The sequence below is a fragment of the Euleptes europaea genome, chromosome 15 (genome assembly GCF_029931775.1).
Source record: "Euleptes europaea isolate rEulEur1 chromosome 15, rEulEur1.hap1, whole genome shotgun sequence".
NCBI lineage: Eukaryota > Metazoa > Chordata > Lepidosauria > Squamata > Sphaerodactylidae > Euleptes > Euleptes europaea.
Genome location: NC_079326.1, coordinates 48161599 through 48183610, shown reverse-complemented (window position 1 = coordinate 48183610; position 22012 = coordinate 48161599). Strand labels below are relative to the sequence as shown.

At 42.8% G+C, this 22012-nt stretch overlaps 1 protein-coding gene across 2 annotated transcripts in view; it reads left to right on the top strand.

Annotated features, from left to right (window-relative positions):
• The window catches only part of ADAM23 (ADAM metallopeptidase domain 23), a 77277-nt gene extending 67025 nt beyond the window's left edge, over positions 1 to 10252 (top strand). The window contains exon 26 of one of the 2 annotated variants that reach the window (XM_056861632.1): positions 10119 to 10252. In XM_056861632.1, the coding sequence (XP_056717610.1) occupies positions 10119 to 10164 (46 nt within the window). In that variant the 3' untranslated portion in view covers positions 10165 to 10252. The remainder of the gene's footprint in view (positions 1 to 10118) is intronic. The other variant, XM_056861633.1, reaches the window with a different exon arrangement.
• The last annotated feature ends 11760 nt before the right edge of the window (positions 10253 to 22012 follow it).

The window sequence follows — 22012 nt, the reverse complement described above, 5'->3', positions numbered from 1 at the left end:
CTTTCACTCTGGCTAAAATCTATCTATACACACACACACACACCGGAAAATAGATCCTGTATCCATTTGTAGCAGTATTTTGACGAACACTTCATAGAAAGGCTGAGTTATGATAATAATCCTGAGGATGCATCTGAAAACACATAAATGTTTGAAACATGCTCGAATGTCCAGGACTAGGGCTTTCCATTTGACGGCCTTAATATACATTGGAGGTACAGGGGGTACGAGGGAGCCGGCTGTGCAAGCCATTGAAGCGGTTTGCGCAATATTAGCCGCAATTTCTCAAGCCACTTTGATCCTGCCAATTGCGCCTGTGAGGTGCCCTGTGTTCCAACAGCCAGTGCCTCTGTGGGGGGTCCCTGGCACCCTGCTCTTGCATCCCTAGAGACAAGGGGGTATGAACTGACTCTCAAGGCAGAACTAGACAGTACGGAGAGCATATGGCTGTTGATGAAGACAGTAGCCTGTGTCTCCCCTCCTCACGTGTCCCCCACCTCTTTAACAACATTTGTAACAAGACCTCATCATCTTGAGTTTCCACACAACACACTTTGTTGGGGTTCATGCTTGGACGACGGTCCCTCTCGTGAGAGAGGAGAGGGGACACTGCTGATGTTTTCAGTGACAGCCAAGCGTCTGTGTATCATTTAGTCCTGCTCTGAGGGATGAGCTCTGTGTTACATACACATTCCCTTAAGCCGTTTTTGTACAAGTGGAAAATCACATTCAGAAGTAGGACATTTTCAAACCAAAGCTCTCTATGTGTGTGCACGCATGTGCATGCATACACATGCACAAACATGTACTCTTAATCCTTTCCCTGCCCCCTATTTCTCTAGTCCAGGTGCCCTTCCCCCCCAGTGGCTTCCCCCCCTGCGGTGTTCAAAAAGTATATGACACATTCATTGGCTGGTACGTGTGTAGCTTTTATCATGCAAAATTATTGCATTCAGGAAACCCCCCCCCCCTTGTCATGATAATTTAAATACATTGGACTGAATCCAATTACTTCATTTTGCTAAATGAAGACTGTTCCTGCTGATGGCTTACACCCATTGTGAATAACTAGAGTTCAAGATTAAGACGATACAGATTTTCACATCAAAACATTTGCAAACAGCCATTCCCCAAAAAGAGTTTTGTACTCATGAAAATGTGTTTGGGTGTCAATGGTTCAGGGAAAAGAATATGAAACCAATAAAACAACTCTACCCTATTTCAGCGAGGACAATGTATGTCATCAGCAGATAAACTAGTGCTTGTTGACCTTTACCAATACAGGGGCAAAAATGCAAGCAGTCTCCAGAACCTTGCATGTACGGCCTAATGGGGCCTGTGTCACCAGCATTTTACAGCACAGATTACCTGGGGAAGGCAGGGGAGGAGGAGGCAGCACCTGCATTTAAGAGAAAGTGATGCTCTGTTTTCTGCTGTCCGTGCCATTAACAAGCATTTTGAGGGCCAAACTACATGTACCGGTTTATAATACGTAGCGTCTCGGTACCTTGGACCTGAAATAGTCAGACTTCAGATGCAAGGTCATTCGTTTCCCCTCTTGTGCTGGTTCCTGAGTTATGTCAAGGCTACTGTGTGGGGGAAGAAAAGGCTTCAGCCCCACACTGTTTCCTGACCCAAAATGGTTGTGGGGTGCTCTCTTCGCCCTGTTGGGGTGTCTGCACATATACTGATAGGCTCCAGGTCCTGCCCCCCCCCCAGCAGATAGCACCCCCGGAGCCATTTCACGGTGGCAAAATGGCATGAGGAAAAGGTTGAAACCCCTTCTCCCTCCACTCCACAGTCCTGATCCAAATCGGTGCCTAGGGCTCTTGGGAAATGAGTTTTTTACCTCAAAGTCAGATCTGGAGAAATGGTGACATGTAGTCTGACCCTCAGGTTTTTTGGACTGGAGGCAGCATTGGGGAACGGCTGTGATTAACTGATATTGCTCCCTCAAGACTGTTCAAAAGGTTCAGTCTTGGGTATTTACTTCTACTGATCCATTCATTAGCTAGTTTTTTATTCATTATAAATCATCTGTGATTCATACTGTTCTGATGTTACTATATCAGTTTCCATAAATAATAAACTTAAGATTTTTTTGTACATTCTATTTAGCACATTGATTATTAGATGCAGAATTACACTAGATTTTTGTATGAGTACAGTTTATGTATCATTTTGAGCTTATATAAACCTCTTTTTGTAGTATGTTACTTCGGTCAAGATGTTAATGGAGCTAGTGTTCTTTAAAAGTGTTTATTTGCTGAGAAACAATAATTTCGGACCTCCATAGTATAAATTATTCTTTTCTTTGTATGGGGATATAGATGAAATTATGACAGAACAAGTATAGTCCATGTTTGCCTTCAGGCACCTACATTACTGTTAACGAAAAATGTAGCTATCTCAGTCAGTATAGATACATAGCATACATGACAGATGATTTCTTGGAGCTAAAACTACTCCAAAGGATATTCCATCCTAATGGATGAGATATTAGACTGTGCAGGCTTTTCCAAACAGATTTTGTGGAGAGGGGGGATTTCTAAATTCTGCGCTTTTCCACAATCTCTAGTGCACCCCCCCCAGCTTGTGTGTGACTAACTTGATCCTTTTAAAACCTTGCCCATCACTTATGATTTGTATATATACAATAGTAGCATCAGTAAGATAATCCTTTGCATCCTTGGTGACATTCTAGCGTACATGACATGCAGTGAAATTATTTGATATCCCTGTATGGATAACCTTTCAAAGTAAATATTACAGTAGTTTTCCATTGTTTTAAAAGGAAGCAGTTTTATTCTGTAGCAGAACCTCAAATACGATGGCCTCGCCTAGCTCACAGCTTGAAGTGCATGTTTCTTTGGGATAAAACTGAAAAGGAGTTTTCACTGTATGGAAGAGGCCTAGCACCAGATAGGCTGTCTCATGTTTCCTTTTTTTTCATTTAGTAGGCGATGCTTAACAACAACAAAAAACCCTTGCTAAAAAGATAGTCAATTAACTACAAAACAGCAGGGGACGTTTCTGTTTTACGGATTTTAAGGACTTACTAACCTGTTTTGTGTGCATTGTGAGGAACAGCAGGTTTTTCAGGTAGTATATAACAGAGTAATATAATAAATTTACTTCCAAGGATGAGAAGCAAAATACACGTAGGGGTTTCAAACAACTAATATACAGCAGTTCCAGAAAAGAGTGCTAATTAAACTCTGGAATATTTCAGGTGGGAATTGCAATGCGAGCCTGACATAATGTTTTAGAAGAGATTGGATTTTAAGATGGTGTTTCTTGTTGCAAATTCTCTTGACTGCAACAGGCCTAAATCACTCCTAGACCTGCATTAAAGGCTAAATGGTGGTTCTGACCTAATATTTTGCTTAGATGTGATCGATGTATTTGTGAGCTGTTTCTACATACACACTGAAAGAAGTTTCCCCTGGAACTTTTCTAGATGATTCTTTTTTCTTTTTCTTTTTTTTTGTAATATCTGGCCTGCTTTGAGTAATGTAATATGGATAGCTCTCTATGGGATACTGAAATGCCTCAAATGTTTTAGCAGGACATTTTTGCAATGAAGAATAAAATCAGTATTATATGGGACCTCTTTATCTTCCTTGAACCTTTATAAAATAGGTGGATGATAAAATATATGAATAAATACTGGGTTCACATCCACTTGATATTTGTTGGGGGTTTTTAAAAAAAAAACATTTGCAACATAGGTTTTGTGTGTGTGTTACCTTCGCTGATAACTGGAATATTTATTTAAAAATACAGATTTTTTAAAAATAAGACCTTAAAAATATAAGATCCAATGTAGTTCATAAGAGAGAATTGTGTTTGTGATGTGCATAAAGAAATATGTTTATTGTTATTTTCAGCAATGTTTCTTTTTTGCAGTATGCATTGGTGGATACATGTAAAGCAAATGTTTTCCTTTATGTTAGTGTCGAAATGAAAGCAAGAGAGAAATTAATAGGCAAATTCATCCTGCCCTCATTTAGGGAGGAAAACGGTTGTATGTTGTGTCCTTGTGTGGCTGTTGAGCAGAGCTGCAGGATTTCAACCCCTCTTGCTGTTGTTGGGTATCTCAGGGCCTGGTCTTCTATTCTTTTCTTCCTCTGTCTCAGAAATGTCCAGCTTCTGTGTCCTTGGGGACCGCTCTCTTTTCTAGGCATCTGCTCACATGTGCAAGCAAGCACAACCTTCCATGCACACTCAGAGTGAAAGGTGTAAAACTGAAATGTGGGGTATTTGAGTTCTTGCACGGAGAAAGCCTATTTTGCCTAATGAGTGATGCTCTGGGCAAACCTCTTTACCCCATGCCACTCCTTCGCCATGCCACTTTCCCGCCTTTTTTGCGAGGAACGCAAAGTACCCTCCCTTCAGTTCTCTCTCTGCTGTTGGTGAGAGAGGTTCACTTCTCGAAGCTCCGTTGCTGTATTTTTCTGTCAGAAAAATTTACACATGCAAGAGAGTGAGGGGGTAAAATAGCCTGCAGACCCCATGTTATGGTTTCCAGTTTTTGAGTGTTCCTTCATATAGAAAACTCCCTGCAAACAGAAAACTGACACAGATTCTTATTGCATGGAGGTTTTAACTTTGCGGGGGAGGCCACCATGTGATTCTCTGACTGTAGTCATGACATGTTGCTCTTCCCTCTGTCATCTCATCTTTCTCCAAGTCATTCTCTCCCGTGTCGATATCAGGCTTCACAGTTTGGTAGATACTGTTTGGTATGGGCTAGATAAAACAGTTTTGGGAGCCAGGTCTGGCCTGCAGGCTGCTAGTTGATTCTCTCTTCTCAACACTCTCTTTTGGTAAGCACTTCTGTTTCTTTTAACACCTTCTGCTGTCACTGTATCTAGATGCTGGTATCTCCCCCCTCCCCATCTCTCACGTCCAGGCTTATAATACTATTTCATATTTTTCCCACCTAAATTTGCTATTTATATCTCATTTTTAACACGACCAAGACAGTTAGGGCGAAAACGCATGGTCGCTTTAGCCTCCTTTATTCCCTGTTTCAGCCAGGATTGAACACATGTTCGGTGAAACACATACGTTAGATCCTGGCTGAATCCTGGCTGAAACGGAATAAAGGAGGGTAAAATGACCATGTGTTTTTGCCCTTAGTCTTGCCCAGACGTGGTACTGCCTGACTTCCAAAACATGGTTTTTGGCAGTTTGGGGGAAGCTCACTAGTGGTTCCTCCTCCTTCCTCAACCTTTCAGGCTCTTTCCCTCACCCTTCCCTAGTTAGCATTAACTGTAGTGCAGTATTCAGTTTTGTGGTACCTGTGCAGTCACACACGGGTAATGTGCGGAGAGGTTTTTGAAGCTCAGAAATGCCTACGGGTGCTCTGTCCTCCCCCATGCCACTTTCCCGCCTTTTGCGAGGGGAGGAGTGCCCTTCCCTCAGTTCTCTCTCTGCTGTCAGTGAGACAGTTACACTTCTCAAAGCTCCATTGCTGTATTTTTCTGTCAGAATTCAACTGAGAAATCTCCAGCAATACTATCTTTGCAGCTTTCACAGTCCCTAGTTACGGCCCTAAAAGTTCTACTTAGAAAATGCAGGTACCGTGGGTCAAAAACTCCCCACACAGATGACCACGATAAATGCTTGCTGTGCCTCAGTGAACAACATGATGTCTACCGTTGCTCAGTCTTCTGACAGTTCACGCCTAAAGCTGTGCATGAAAGAGCCTCACATTTGGAAGCAGCTCTGTGGGGGAAAAGCTCTGTCTGGCACCCCTCCAGAAAAATGTCCAAGCACAATGCCGACTTCCACTCCAGAGAGATGGATCTGATTATCTCTGCTTCTGACGGTCCCAAGACTGACTCCAGGCCCTTTGGTTCCATCCAAGATTCCCGGTTCCGTTCTGACTTCTCCAGAGCACAGTGCCTCAGAGCCACCACCAAAGAAGGCCTGACACAAGAATAAGCACTTGAAAAAGTCCCCCAAGTCGACTAGCTTGTCTTCAGTGCCAACTCCTTCTCATCTGAAGTACTTGGTTCCTCAGAGGTCAACCTTCAAACCCGTCAGAGAAGCTGTTTCCATTCTGAGAACGTCCTCCTCATCAGGCCATTCCCCCATATTTGACCCACTCTCTGTCAGAAATAGCAAAGTCAGGGACTGCACAGGTATCATGAATGATGAAAACAGGATTTTCACACATCCTTCCCTCTAAGTTATGCCGGGTGTCTTTACCTCTTTCCAGCAACAGCAGAGAGGAACTGAGGGAAAGGCACTCTGCCCCTTCGATCACACTGCGAAAAGGCGGGAAAGAGGCCTGGGGAAGGGGGCCGGAACGCCCTCAGGCATTTCTGAGCTTCAAAAGCCTCTCCACGGTAGGCCTGCGCATGAGCAATGCCCATGTGTGACTGCCCAGGTGACCACTCGATGAACAACAGTTATAGATACGTTCAACCCCGTTTTATGGCCGGGCTGATAAAAGACATCATTACCATTAACCGTGGTGAGCTTTTGACTACTATGACATGCAACAAGTCTGCTTCTGCCGGTGTTGTGTGGGTAACACTATCCAGGGAATGCTGCACCGTAGTTACCGTTAGCCGGGGAAGGGGGGGGATTTGTGTGGGCGAGGGGGGAGGGCTGTGTCACTCCCAATCACCAGCCCATGATTTAGTGATCAGGCTGGCAGCATTAGATCTGAAGCAGGCCGGTGCTTGTAATCATTCCATCTTTCTCTCCTTTCGTATTCTTTCCAGCATCAGTTTATTTTTTCCGTTCCATATCTTTTACTTAAACATTTTTCCTTGCCAGAGAAATAGTAGGTCATCTTTCGTCTAGATCACCGGAATTTATTCCTCACTAATCTTCCCTCTTCAATCATTTCTAAACGCCCCCTCCTTTGAAATCCTCTCTCCCCTGTTGCTCTGGTGTCATTCTGCATTCCCTGTTACTCTCTATGTCAAATTTCAAGTCTGTATAAAGCACTCCATCTTTATGTCCCTGACACTTTATCTTTCCCCTGTCGTTCTTTTTCTGTCCGTTTCGCACATGGTTGCAGACAGAAGAAAATTTTCTGTGTAACGTGAATGAAAATTTAAAGATGGCTACTTTCATAAGATAGTAGGCACTGCAGTTTACTCTGTGTGCCACTGCGCCATAAAATCTCTGCCTACCTATCTGCCCTCTCTTGCACCAGCCCATCTCTGTTGCCGCTGTCTTGCTCTGCTCCTACTTTCCCATTGTCTTCTGTCATGTCGGTGAACTTGGGTGATTTTTCCACTTTCTCTTCATTAAATCAGTTATCTCCTCCATCCTCCAGGGCTGTTCTTTCAATAAAATCTTTCCAGATCAGCCTGGCAGTTCCTTGACTGCTCCCTAGCTCTGCCACATTTTTTCCTACACAGGTTCTGTGCTTTTAAAAGCCACCAGAAGCAAATTCAGAAGGTGCAAATTGTCCCATTGCTCCATTAATGTTCAAGTCAAGGGGTAAAGTTGGAAATCCTATTGTCTCCTTTTCTGTCCCATCCCGTTATCCAATATTGTCATGTTTAAGGAAAATAATCTTGATAATATCTGAGCAGTTGCTTAAGAAAAAACTTATCAAACGTTTCTTTAGGGCTACAGGCTGCAAAGTTCTTTCAGTTTTGCTTCAGAAAAATAAAAGGTTTCCTTACTAGGCATCCCAGGTGAACTCAGTAGATTACCCACCATTTAAAATCTTCTTACAAGTTTGTTAAGGTGCTCTCTAATAGAAAATGAAATAAGTTTAACAGAAGTTTCCTGCGCTCCTTGAATAGCCAGCATTCACAGCAAATTCTGTTGCATAATGTTAAGTAGAACTTGGCAGTAGCTTTTTGCACAAGAAACCAAGTAGGACTTTTTGTAATTGGCTTATAGAGGAGCCAGGATACCATCAGAAGGCCTAAAGAGCCAATTGGATGTATTGTTTGTACAGGTGGTTATTCCTTAGAGAAAAAATAGCTTGTAGCTGTGGTTGATTATGTATCAGTATCTATAGGAACTGTTGTGAGTGGGAATAGTAGTATCATGCTTAGTATGAATGCAGTTTCTAACACTGAATTAGTGTGTTGAGCTGGCAAGGTGATACTTCTATAATGAACTCGTATGAAAAGTGTTCCCCTCTGCCATAAATTTGAGGGGAGGGGAAGAGGAAGATAATTAATATCATTACATTTAGTGAGTGTTGACTAGTATGGTCATCGTACATTTGTAGGGAATACTTTGTATTTATGTGGGCTAGTATAACATGACTTTTATGCTGGTGTCCATAACTTTTCGAGAGCAGTTTCTGGTATCAGTTTTATGCCCTGAAGTTAATTGTATAGCTGAATTTTTTTATGCCAATAAAGGTGATGATTGATTGGTATAGCTGAATTTGGAAACAATGGAATTTGATTTAGAATATAGGAATATGATGATAATAATGAAAAAGCCATGAGACCAGTTTGACACTCTTTCTTGCATCATGGGAAAAAACACTTTATATGTGAACACTCTTGGCGAATACAGCATAAGAGAGCCAGTGTGATGGTGTGATGGATAGGGATCTGGGAGACCCAGATTCGAATCCCCACTCTGCTGTGGAAACTCACTGGGTGACCTTGGGCCAGTCACCACTCAGACTAACCTACCCTACAGGATGGTTGTTATGAGGATAAAATGCAGGAGGAAAGAATAAGGTTGTAAGCTGCTTTGGGTCCCCAGTGGGGAGAAAAGTCAGGTATAAGCGTAAAGTACAATTTTGTTTTACTCTAGATTTTTCCTATTTGTGCTACATTCCAAAAGACGTGCTTATAGGTTACAGTCAAACCAACAAAGAGTTTTACAAAGCCTTAGAGACTTAACAGATGCTTTGTAACATTAGTTTATCTTCAGTTGGAAAAATTGTGAACAGGAGGTCTAAAAGTCAGCAGTAAGTTGCATGGCCCAATAGTGAACTGTTCACAATAACAGTAATTCATGTAATACTATCTTTCTAGGTATTCTGTTATTGAGTTAAAAAAAATTATCTGTCCCAGTTGCCTAACATTTTTCAGAACTACCTTTACTTTGTGAGCACTAGTAAGGTTATACGGTCTGAGTAATACAGTAGCTATGATTCGCGATGCATACCGAGAACATATTTCATATCCAGAAGGCCATGTATGTGACTGCGGTAGTTCCAGCTTTTTAACATGCTGATCCATCAGGCGCCTGTTTGTGTCAACACAAAAGTGAAGCCCGAGGACGTTACCTTTTTGCGTTCGTTCGCTACTTCTTACATGTACGAACTAAGCGGAACTGTGCTTCGAATTCTGTACCCTGCGGCTGGCATGGAGTGAAGAAGACCCAAGCCAAGGCTTTATGTTCCATACCTTAGGGAATCTGTGAAACCCTGTTCTATGTTTTACTGCATGATAATTTGGTGGCAGTAGCAGCGCACATGCCCAGTGTTAAGGCTAAATGCATGAGCCCCTTGCTTGATGCCCCACATAAAGCCAGATTATGGGGAGGTTGCACCTAGTTTCTGTGTGGCCTTGTAATGTCTTGCTGTTTACTTATATAGACTGTTGGGATGAGAGGAGAATGGACGTCCAAAGCTTCTTGTTTGCTAATGAGAGCAGCAAAATTTCAGTGGTGCGACTAACACATGCTGGTGTCCATTCTCCTTCGAAAGCCGTTTCCCAGAATCTGCCGTGTAGCGATTGAAGGGACTTTGTTCCGTAATACAATTAGGGCTGATAAATAAGACCCTCAGATGGTTAGATTGATTGATTTAAATTAGAATCAAGTTGCCTTTGTTGTTAACAATTGGAATTGCAATCGATTTTGTGTGGCAAACTTCCCTCTGTGAAACACCATTAATACTGCAGGAATAAAGGGATGCAGATTTAATGCAAGCAGGCTTATATTCTGCAGAAGCATTAAGAACAGATAATAAAATTGAGTCTTAAAAGTTCCCTTAATGCGAGACTATTTATTTGTGTATTTCAGTTTTACATCTGGAGTGTCTTAGTATCAGCCTTTACAATAGCATCATAACAAAATAACCTTCTTTTTTCAAATATGCCTAACCAATGTGTTTTGTTTTGTTTCCCTTCTCACTATTTCCTCTCTTTGCTCTTAACTGGAAGAAATGTCAAAAAAAGAAGATATGATCCAAGTCAATCAGGTATCTAAGGAACTCGCTGGAACAGCTTTTCTGTGCATTACTGGATTCTGGTTCTGGAAGCGTTTGTAGTAACTGTGTAGGAAAATACATCACTGCAAAAGAAAAGTAAGAGAGAAGAGAGATGATTTACTACAAAACCATACCTGGAGATATTTGCGAAAGGGCTGAAGGAAAACTGTCCTTTTGGAGATTCACGTTCAAGACCTCCCTCCACCCTTCTCTCTGTTTCTAGGATGTTAAAGAGAGACGAAAGACAAATGCTGTAACTATGAACTATTTGGACAATTTTTTTCTAAGCAAAGAATGGAGCAAACCAACCAAGTGCAATAAGAGAAACTGTTTGAAAATGCTCAAGTAGCCGAAGAGTTTCTTAACTGGTAACTTGAGTTCGCATGATCTTTTTTTCACATTAACGACAGACTCTAGTGGCATGATAAGCTAATTTTTGAAATGGTAAACTGCATGGCATATATACGGCAAACAAGCTAGCAAGCTGCCCCTGAGCAAAATCTGCATACAAAGAAATGACGGTAAATACGAAGTCTAGGAGAGCTGGTTCTGGGTTCTTGCAAAATCGCCTCCTCCCGACGTAAAATGCTCTGCTCTCTGAGCTCGGTGGCACCCTCGCTAGCAGGCATATTCCTCATCAATCTTGTTTTGTTTGGGGGCGAACCTTTTCAGAGTGTGGCAGATCATGCCATGGCAAAGTATACTTTTAAATATTAAAAATAAGATTTTTTTGTCCTGTCATACTCAGATATAAACATTTTCTTAAAGATTTTGTTCTCTGTGAAAAATCTTTTATTTGGATTTATAAAGCCTTTTCTTTTTTTAAAAAAAAATATTTATTTTAAATTCTCCCCCTTCCCTGCATGTTATACAAGCGGGGGTGGGGGTTCTAGGCTTGCTCTTAGAAAGGCATCACAAGCGGATGCAGGGAGTTCCAGAGACACGAGGCGTGCTTTTTAAATTTGTATGCTTGAAACCAAAAAAAAAAAAAAAAATCCCCATCCAAAACCTATTAATATGTGTAAATGCATCTATATGCAGTGAGTTTTCCTCTTTCCAAATGTATTATTTGCTAACATGCAGATATTTTGTATATAATGTAAGTTGACACCCTTTCAGATTAATCACAGAAGTGCCAAGCTTTATAACTTTTGATTTTACCATCTATTTTCCTTTCACTATCTCGCATTGTACGAAAGGAAAAGAAGCCTAAACAAGCCTTAAAAATATATCCATTTTAACACTGAGAGCTTTTAAATAGGTTAAGGCTTTCCACGCGTGTTGTTTTATATCCTCCATCATCACCCCCCCTGCCCTTCTGTTCCAGATTAAACGTGCAAAAGTTATCCCAGGATCCATCTCTCTTTTTGTTTATCTGTGTAATGTATGTCGAAGCACAGCCTTGAATGTTTCTTCCTCGACTAGTGGTTACTCTCTGGGGTTGGATATGTTCAGATAGCACTGCTTCACTCATCAGTGGAGCTGAGTGTAAAATTAACTCTTCCTCCTCCCTGAGCCTCAGAACACTTCCTGTTCTAGCGAGGCACATGCTGTCCAGTGTCTGTGAGAAGACCAACAATGGTAATATCAAGCACCAGAGTGACTAGGCTTATGTTAAAGTGTGCCTGTGCTGGGGCAGTCCTGTGAGGGTGGGGGGGCTGTGCCCTGCAGATGGCCAACTACTCTGTGGCATCAGCACCCCTCCCGCTGCTGCAGGTGCATTTATAGGCTTCCCAAGCGTGCTGGGGAGCAGTGGGTCAGATCCAACGAGGCACCAATGGCAAGGGCTTGCCAGCACCGAGTTTTCCTGCTGCTGCCTCCTCTCAGCAACCCCTCCCTCCCCCCGAGGCCTCCAAAAAGCTGATGCTGGAAGTGGTGGGACCCTTGCGGACAAAACAGCACGTAGCTCATAGGGCTGCATCAAGGAGGGCGAACCAGGGGGAAATGGTCCCACCCCTTGCTCCTGCCTGAGGGATGCTGGAAGATCTGGAAAGAGTTGACAGTCCTCCCTCCTTGCAGCAGCCCCTTGGCTGGCCAAGGGCCATTTGCCCATAGGGTCCTGCTGACCTCTAGGGTCAGTCACCTCTCTGGAAAGGGAAGGAGAGACCTGCAAGTGCCCTTGTCTTCAGGCTTCATTGCATCCAACACAGCGTCCGTTGGGTCATCCTGCCTCTCAGCAGCCATGATTTCTTTTTAAAATAATCCTTTAAGTTCTTGCTGCACTCGACCAGTGGGAACACGGAGCACAGTCGCAGCCAAAGCTCCACATTCGCGGTCCTGTGCTCATTCTTGTCGGAAGACTGCTTCTTGCTTCCAGTGGGTTTTTCTTATTTATAGTCTAAAGAGCCATGGAATTTAGAGCGTTTGGTTTCTAGGGTGAATCAGCAAATCCTATTGAAGTTATTTTCAGTATGTATGTATGTAATTTATTGTTTTAAGATCCTTTTCATATTGCATAATTCAAAACTATCATTAAAAGTTAACAACCCTTTACCATTTTAAAGGTACCTGTTGGTTATGCTTTAAGGATTAACTGTAGAAGTTTAAGACAATACAATATCAATTAGTTCTTTTTCTCTCTCATGCTGTTGGTTGATATATTTTTGGTGTTTGTTATCATATTAGCCTTTTCCCTAGCAATTGTCCTATAGTGTGGTGAGCAAGATGCCAGGTGTTTAGCTGGTGACCGTCTTTCACAATCGCCATAAATGATTTGAACTTGTGAGAGTAAAAGATGAAATGGGAGTCTGGTTGCATTTATTAGAATACATCTAGTCCACAGATATTCAGCTGTCACAATACAGGCCAAATCTTATAGACAGCTATCTTTTTTTGGACCTTGGAGCAAAATTGGATCAGAGTCTCTGAAAGCAAAATATGTATTTTGATGCACTCCTTTTTAGATTCTCTTATTTGTAGTATGATACAGACAAGTAAAGCTATTTTGCTTAATGCCCCTTTGATCTTGATTATATTTGGTGTAATAATCTACTTAGGTGCTAAGGTCTCCTCTTTGGTTCTGTTCTCGGTGCGATGTGGTAACCACAGTAGACAACTCCATTCAATATGGTTACAAAAATCAGTTTGTACTAAAAAAAAATTGAATTAATTCACAAAAACATTGTAAATGTGCGATGTGATGTTTTTAATCAGACCACACTGGTCCCCAATTATGTACATATGGTAAGTGTTGGTGTAACTTTTTGTTACACTAGCAGTTTCATAAGAAATATAAGTTCTTGTCTGAATTTCTCCTCTGCTCTTCTGTTCTGTATATGTGTGTGTTTAAAATACACAGACTTAATGTATAGAATGTAAATGACCACGCAACCACATAACTCACAGAAGTGGATTGTAATGTTTTCTGTGGTACTAGGGTTATGTAATCAAACCTGTTGAAAGTAGATATTTATTTTACAATCCTTCCTTTACCACTTTTTGTAGAGTACATATGCTACTTATGTTATCCTTTTCCCCATAACACTTGTCATTTTTCAGTGTCTGACAGAATAAATGTTTTCATTTCACCCTCAATACTTTTTCTCCATTGAAAAGGATTTATCTTGACAGGAAAACGTATGGAAATTTTATATAGCTTATGTTGATATGCTGCATGATCCCACTGAATTGAGTAAATCCCTCACTAAGGAGAAAGCTCCACTACGCAAATTAAGGAAAATATACTCTAGGTGCATGTTAAAAAATAAATTTACATAGAACTGGAATTTTACAAAGTTTTCTTTACTATGCAATGATAGGTGTTGCACAAAGTTAAAATTCAAAGACAAATGTCTGAGGAACTTTACAAAATAATACTTGAATTTATTTTTGATCTAAAATGCTATCAATCATATTTTATATTCATTGTTGCTTCCACTATTAATCTTCCTTTAAAATTGTTTGTAATTATTTTTTTAAGTGCACAGTATGACAAACAAGTTTTTGTTTGAAATTAATACTCATTCATATCTTGTTGGCTGCTGATGAATGAAAATTCAATTGTCATTGTTTTGCATCTTAGTAAATGAGTATTAAAGACTTCATGAACATGGAAAGATGCAACTTCTGTTTATCTTTTCCACCCCCTTTTATGATTACATTCTTGTGTTCCAAATCCTACCGAGGTTGCAATTAACAAGATTCATTATTTCCCTGAAGTCAAACATTTATAAATAGTAAGCCTTTTGCTAGAATACTTGAGATAATCCTTAAAGCAGGAACAAAAGTGCTGTCACAAGTAACCATTAGTAAAGCTGTAACAGTAGATGGAGTGTCTAGTCAGAAGCACTCAAAATTACAATGCAGCTGAGCATACCTGTCCATGAAGGTTGTTTCACACTCTGCTGCAAAGATGAGTCACACCATTTCTCCTGTGGATCAGTCCAGTCTTTTTTGTCAGATACTCAAATGTCTGAAGACAGATGGGGAATTGTCCGGAGGGCCAGGGTTAGCCAACACTTGCAGATGGGAGAGGCAAATCCTATTAAAGATAATAGTAAAGACGTAGTTTATCATAGCCGGGGGTGGGGAGTGGTCTTAGTAGTTTGAGCCACTGTCCAGAAAACGTGAATACAGTTGGGCATGAGAGACTGGGTCCTATGAACACCAAGTAAGAAGTGCTCCCTGGTCTTGGGCTCCCCAATTGCTGAGTTTTCCCCACTATACCACAGTCTAAGCTCAGTGCATCAATTTCTTCAAACGCCAAGGGGGTCTGTTGAAGAAGAAGAGTTGGTTTTTATATGCTGACTTTCTCTACCACTTAAGGAAGACGCAAAGCTCCCTTTCTCCTCCCCACAACAGACACCCTGTGAGGTAGGTGCGGCTGAGAGCATGTGACTAGCCCAAGGTCACCCAATTGGCTTCATGTGTAGGAGTGCAAAAACCAACCCAGTTCACCAGATTAGCCTCCGCGGCTCACGTGGAGGAGTGGGGAATCAAACCCGGTTCTCCGGATCAGAGTCCACCACTCCAAACAACCGCTTTTAACCACTACACTATGCTGGCTCTCCTAGGGATACCCTCATGTAGCTTACCATCAGCAAGGCCAGGAGATTGCGGACAAGTACCTAGTCTGAACTGTCCCCCCTTCTGGCTGCTGAAATGCACGTAGGGGCATAGGGAGCGAAAAGGGGTCAGCCTCGGCTCTCCCTCTTGGTCAGGACTGTCAGCCCTATTTGGCAAGCATCTTGTGGGTGAGATCTTTCCAAGGAACCAGTCCCAAAAACCCCGATTTAAGATTTTTAAAAACATTAACTACACATTCATTCTTGATAATAGATTTGTGGGAATAATCTATAAGTAGGTAGAATTAGGAAAAGAACTTAAAAGGTAGTTGTTTGCTAATGTTTACTTACAAAAGCTTACACATCTCTCCTTAGGGATGGGTCAAAGACAGGGTTGTTGAAAACCAGACATCTAACACCTCCCGTCTGCCTGATAGGCGTCATAGGCATCTGCCTGCCAACACAGAAACCATGATAGACAGCTTCCTAGTTTGGGAGTTCCCTTCCTGGGCCAATCATAACTTGGGGTTACAGGTTCAAGTTTCCCCTCCAAGACAGCTCTGCAACAAAACCATCCTCTTAGCACATCAGAACTGGACATAAAGGTGAGAGAGACCAGGAATAACTTAGGGCGATTGACAGCCTGGCTCAAATGGTGAAATTTGGCCTGGCGATTCTGCTTCTTCCCCCTCCTCCAGTTCACCTGAGACTATAAAGTTTTTCTTCTTTTCCAGTTAATAAAACTTTTAAAACACTGTATTTATTAATATATCTAATTCTCATAGTGGCAAAATCAGGCAAGACCAGATCTTTCTATGAATATGAGGAATGGCCTAGGTTTGTATAAAAATCTGCAACCTAAAAAAATAAATACATTGAAGGGTTAAAGCCCCCTAAAATGATAGAAGCAGCGCTTGTAGCTTTAAGAAATGAATGCCCTCAGTGGCCATTGGTAGGAAACCACAAGCCCGCAGCCCCTTGCCCATTGTAAGGCAGGGGGACCCTTTTCTGCTATGAGCCAACAGCCTCTGGTTGTGCAAGGCAGGGACACTCCTCATCTCCCTCTCCCCTCCATCGTAGGTGGGGCAGGAGCCAAGCCCTTTTCTAGCACCGTTTTTGCCTCCTGATCTACCCCTGACTAACTAAATTTAAACTGAGGTGTTACTGCCCCTGGAGCAAGTCTAGCGTGACCAAGTTCACAAGACAGCGTACATGCCAGGAAGCCTAGGATGAGATCAAGTCAACTTGGAGACTCTGTACTGAAGTCAAGCTGAGACTAAATTCCAGGAGTTGCTGCACCAACACATGGGTGTTTAGAACAGTGTGTACCGATAGCTGGGTCAGCGTACTGATAGTGTTGAGAATTGCAGGGGCAACCCTGGCATTGCAAATGAATTAAAGTTGTAGACATATCAAGATGCCTCTCCGTCCCAACTAAAGAAGTTCTGTCTTCAATGAGGGGTTGTGAAACGTTTCCAATCCAGAAACCCAATATTTCAGGTTTTCTTCCTCCTCATTCAGCATCCTCTCCAATGGATTCCACTGAAGAAAATAGGAATGCAGGGCTCCCCCCGGCATAAAAATTTCCAACGTGCTGCAAAAATCCAGGATCCTGAGCATCATTCAAGGTTAAAATGGTTCCATAAAATGAATGAGAATATCAAGCTGTGCTGCCATTCTGAGTCCACTCTCTCAAGCAGTAGGCCAGTATTCCTTGAGAACCTGCTGCAAAAAAATTGATACAAGAAAAGTCCTGCTAACAGAGTGGAGCTATAGCAAGGATCTAATCAGGGTGGTTTCATTTGGATGGGACTCCTTAGGAGGCTGCTACAGTTTAGAGCTGTTGCAACTTCCAAATTCTGTCCTGTTTTCATCATACCATTCAACAACTGTCTTGGGTAAGGAGTCGGGCTCAGTAACCCACAGTCTGCTCCTCTCTCTTTCATACTCCTTGAAACATGCTTTACTTTTTAAATTTCAAATAATCCAATGATCCAACAATATTGCACGTTCCTTGGAACATTGAATGTTGGGGTGGGGGCAGGATTCCAGTCATCCACACCAGGCTGTTGGGTGTTGACAAAGCTGATGGGAGTATTGGCATTGAAGCTTAGTAGAATCCCCAGTTCTTGAGGTCTCTCAGTCTTACAAACAGCATGATCCCTAGGGTAAGAATAGTTGACAGGAAAACTGATTTGCTCATGATAGTGAACAGAGCTACCAGAGATGCAGAGCCAGCGTGGTGTTGTGGTTAAGAGCAGTGGACTGTAATCTGGAGAACAGGGTTTGATTCCCAACTCATCCACATGAAGCCTGCTGGGTGACCTTGGGCTAGTCACAGTTCTATCCGATCTCTCTCAGCCCCACCTATCTCACAAGGTGTCTGTTGTGGGGAGAGGAAGGGAAGGCAATTGTAAGCCAGTTTGAGACTCCTTGAAAAAGGTGGAGAAAATCAGGATATAAAAGCCAACTTTTCTTCTTCTTTCTACCTTATTGTATGCTTGGCATGTCTCAGATGCTAATCAAAGGCATACGATTCATTGGCCTCTGAAAAAGCGTAAATGAAAGCCATCCAGGAGCTGCCAGTGACCAGAAGCTTATCACGCAATGAGTATTCCAAGCAGGGAATCATTCCATTCTGCCACCTTACCGGGGAACCAATTTCCTTCATTAAACTTTTCCGATCCTGAAACTGTGTTCAAGATTCATTTCTTCACAATTAATAGCATTAAAAAAGAGCATATGCCCCCAACCCACTAATGAAAACAGCCATCAGAGGATCATGTGTTGGATTAATGATTAACTGATCACAACATAGAACACTGAAAAATAACCCCCATCCACCCCGATAAGGCTCACAATGATTCTGGGACTTTGATCTTGTGTAGGGATCGTGGACTTCCTTGGGGTCTCTCATCCAAATATTAACCAGGGCAGACCCTGCTTAGCTTCCAAGATCTGACGAGATCAGGCTATCCTGGGTCATCCAGCTCAAGGCTTATTAATGTTAATCAATGTTAACTCAAATCCATGAAGCTTGACTAGAATCAGGATGAAGTAGACAATGTTTCTGGTGCAACCCTATCTAACTGGTGCCCTCTTCTGATAAGTTTTTTTTTTAATCACTGAGGTCTAGCACCACAGGCCCAACCTTCCCTGTATGTGTGTAAAGTGCCATCAAGTCACAGCCAACTTATGGTGACCCCAGCAAGGGGCTTTCAAGGCAACTGAGAAGCAGAGCTGGTTTGCTGTTGCCTTTCTCTGCAGAGCCTTCCTTGGTGGTTGCCCTTCCAAGTACTGACCCTGCTTAGCTTCCGAGATCTGACAAGATCAGGTTATATACCATGCCACCCTCCCTCCTCAACCTTCCCTCCCCTATCTTAAAACGATGACAGACAGACCCCACCTCCAATGGCCAGAATTATACTTCACATTTCTCACCCATGATAGGTTCCTCCTTGGAATAATTTCCTTCAAGTTTTTCTCCTACCTAGAGATTTCTTGAGACTGCCTCTCCTGTAGGCTCCTCTGTGTTGGGTAGGAGAGGCAGTTTTGCTGCCCTCTCTGCATGCTACAGGGGCAGCGGCAGCCCTCTTTGCCCCCCCCCCGCTATGGTCCTGATGTGGACTGATGTTCTGTGATGAGGCAAATGTGAGAGCCAGTGTGGTGTAGTGGTTAGAGCAGGGGTCTCCAACCTGGGGTCCACAGGGGGGCTCCATGGATAGATTTCAGGGGATCTGTGAACTTGGATGGGGGGGGAATTACATCTTTATTTTCACAATCCTCTAACTTGAAATTTATCATGACAGTATTTCAATATAATTACTTTCTTTTGCAGTCCTATGTATTTTATTTTATGCATTTTAAAACATTCTTCTGAGAAGGGGTCCATTGGCTTCACCAGGCTGCCAAAGGGGTCCCGAGGCTCAAAAAAGGTTAAGAACCCCTGGGTTAGAGCCTCGGACCAGGATGTGGGACACCCAGGTTCGAATTCCCACTCTGCCATGAAAGCTTGCTGGGTGACCTTGGACTGGTCACACACCCTCAGCCTAACCTACCTCACATGGAAGAGAGGAGAAAGATGTAAGCTGGTTTGGGTATAAATGAAGCAAATAAATAGATCAATGTTCCCATTAAAATTGATGGAACGTAAAAAGGATTAACTCTGACTCAACTGTCAATGAAAACAAGCAGAACCTTGCTATTGAGATGTCAATGGAGATGACAGTCCATGATAAGACTCCTCCAAACCAGAGGTCACCATTGTGAAGCCCATGAGCATCACAGTGCCCGCCAAGTGTTTTTAGAAAGTGGGCGGTGGCCAAGTGGGACTTTAGCCCAGCAGGACTTCTGATTGGCCATCGGAGATCTGATTGACTGTGCAGATTTTTCAAAATGCCGGAATTCCAAAGGTGTCTGCAGGCTCAAACAGATTGGAGACCTATGCTCTAAGCAACACTTAAGAGGGCCGTTTTGGCCATCAATTTCATAAGGAGATGCCCTGTCCTAGCATTTCTGTGCTGTCCAAAACCTCATTGGTCACTTGTTCTTGACTCCAGGGAAGAAATTCTGAATAAGGCTTTCAACTTAACCAATTCATGAAAAAGAAGGATGAAAATGAGCAAGAAGAAGATCGGCTCTGTATCTATCAAGAGAAAAGAACATAAGAAAGGCCCTGCTGGATCAGACCAAGGTCCATCAAGTCCAGCAGTCTGTTCACATAGTGGCCAACTAGGTGTCTCTAGGAAGCCCACAAACAAGACGACTGCAGCACCACCATCCTGCCTGTGTTCCACAGCACCTAAGGTAATAGGCATGCTTCTCTGATTCTGGAGAGAATAGGTATGCATCATGACTAGTATCCATTTTGACTAGGAGCCATGAATAGCCCTCTTCTCCATGAACATGTCCACTCCCCTCTTAAAGCCTTCTCAGTTGGCAGCCATCACCACATCCTGGGGCAGGGAGTTCCACAATTTAACTATGTGTGGTGTGAAGAAATACTTCCTTTTATCTGTTTTGAATCTCTCGCCCTCCAGAAGTTGGGTACAAATGGCTTTAAAAACTTAATATTTTAAAAGAAGTGGAGTGGAAAAAGCTGGCACCTGTGCAATCCAGGTGGAAATTTATTACAGGTTAACACATCTGCTTTCTTACCTTCCATCCCACTCACAGCTGGTTTGATACCCTGTCCATTATTATTAGTAATTAGCCGCAGGATCCCTGGATGAAGAACAATCCAGGGGGCTGCACAATTTATGCCAAGACTGTGAAACATTTCTCTGAGCAGAAACTGGATCAAGTTTCTTTTGGAGGGCAGAGAAAACAAACTGTAAACCACAGGAAGGCTATAAAATAATCTGCTTCAGGGACTGAATATGAAAGGGCTGGGGGATTTTGCACAGAGCTTTGACGTAAGACAAAGAGAAGCTATTCACTCCCACAGCTTTAAAGGGGTGGGGGGGAGGAAAAGGAGAGAAAAAACGAGAACAGCCTTCAGATGCCCAGGAGAAAGTTAGGACAGAGGCGACAGATTGCCCTGCTCTGGATCCAGGGAGGTAAGTGGATCTCTCAAGCGCTGTTTATTCTTCCCCAGCAGAGAGCAGGTAAGCAAACAGACTGTTCAGCACCAACGAGAGCTCCCAGGAGATACGATGCCCTGTGAGAAGGCAAAAGGGAGCTCTTGAGGTGCGGGAGTTTGCAGCTCTCTTGGGAGATGTGGAGCCCTATGTATGCGGCTTCTCTTCCCCTGAAATGCCACCACATTCTGGCAAGAAAACTCCCAACTACAACATTAGGCAATGCTGAACTTTGGAGTGGTGGGATTTTGAAGTGAGACAGTGGGAAACTGGGGGGAGAGAGAGAGAGTGTGCATGCATGATGGGATGGTAAAGGAAAGGATGTAACTAGAAAGATCAACGGTGCATGGGCATGCACACAAATGGTATGCTTCAGCACCCTGGACAGGTCTGCTAGCCCCTTCATGGGCTTTAGAAACTCCACTTTTTCTCTTGGAGACATAGAAAGGGTTTTGCATCTTTGGTACACACGTGAGCAAACCAAAGCATACGGACAAACTTCATCCCAGCAGCATTGCTTTAGAAATGTTCTAAATAAATAAGATTTGTTACCTATGAGCACTATGTGGACTGCATTTGGTACAGATCTCAATAGACCTTGTGTGTAAAGTGCCGTCAAGTGGCAGTCGACTTATGGCAACCCAGAAGTGTTTTTAAGGCAAGGGACTAACAGAGGTGGTGTGCCATTGCCTTCCTCTGCATCATGACCCTGGACTTCCTTAGCGATCTCCCATCCAAGTACTAATCTAGGGCCCAATTTACTTAGCTTCTGAGATTTGACAAGATCAGGCTAGCCTAGGGCCTCAATAATCCTTGGTGGTGGTGGAAAGTGTCATCAAGTCAAAGCTGACTTATGGCGACCCCGTAGAGTTTTCAAGGCATGAGATGTTCATATGTGGTTTGCCATTGCCTGCCTCCAAATGAGCTGAGAGAGTTCCGATAGAACTGTGACTGGCCCAAGGGCACCCAGCAGGCTTCATGTGGAGGAGTGGGGAATCGAACCCAGTTCTCCAGATCAGAGTCCACCACTCTTAACCACTACACCACACTGGTTCGCTAGTCAATAATCTTTATTGGTCACAAAATCCAAATTCCCCTCTGTTCAGTGCATTATAATAAAAGAACAGGGAACTGATGTTGGCAATGGTGGGGACACAACTAAAAGATTAAATAGAAAGAAAAGAGTTGTATATTTGTGTCCATTGCCCCAGATTCTGTGGTGGACTATTATGATATTTTTGTTTTTTACAGGTTCCAGAAACCCA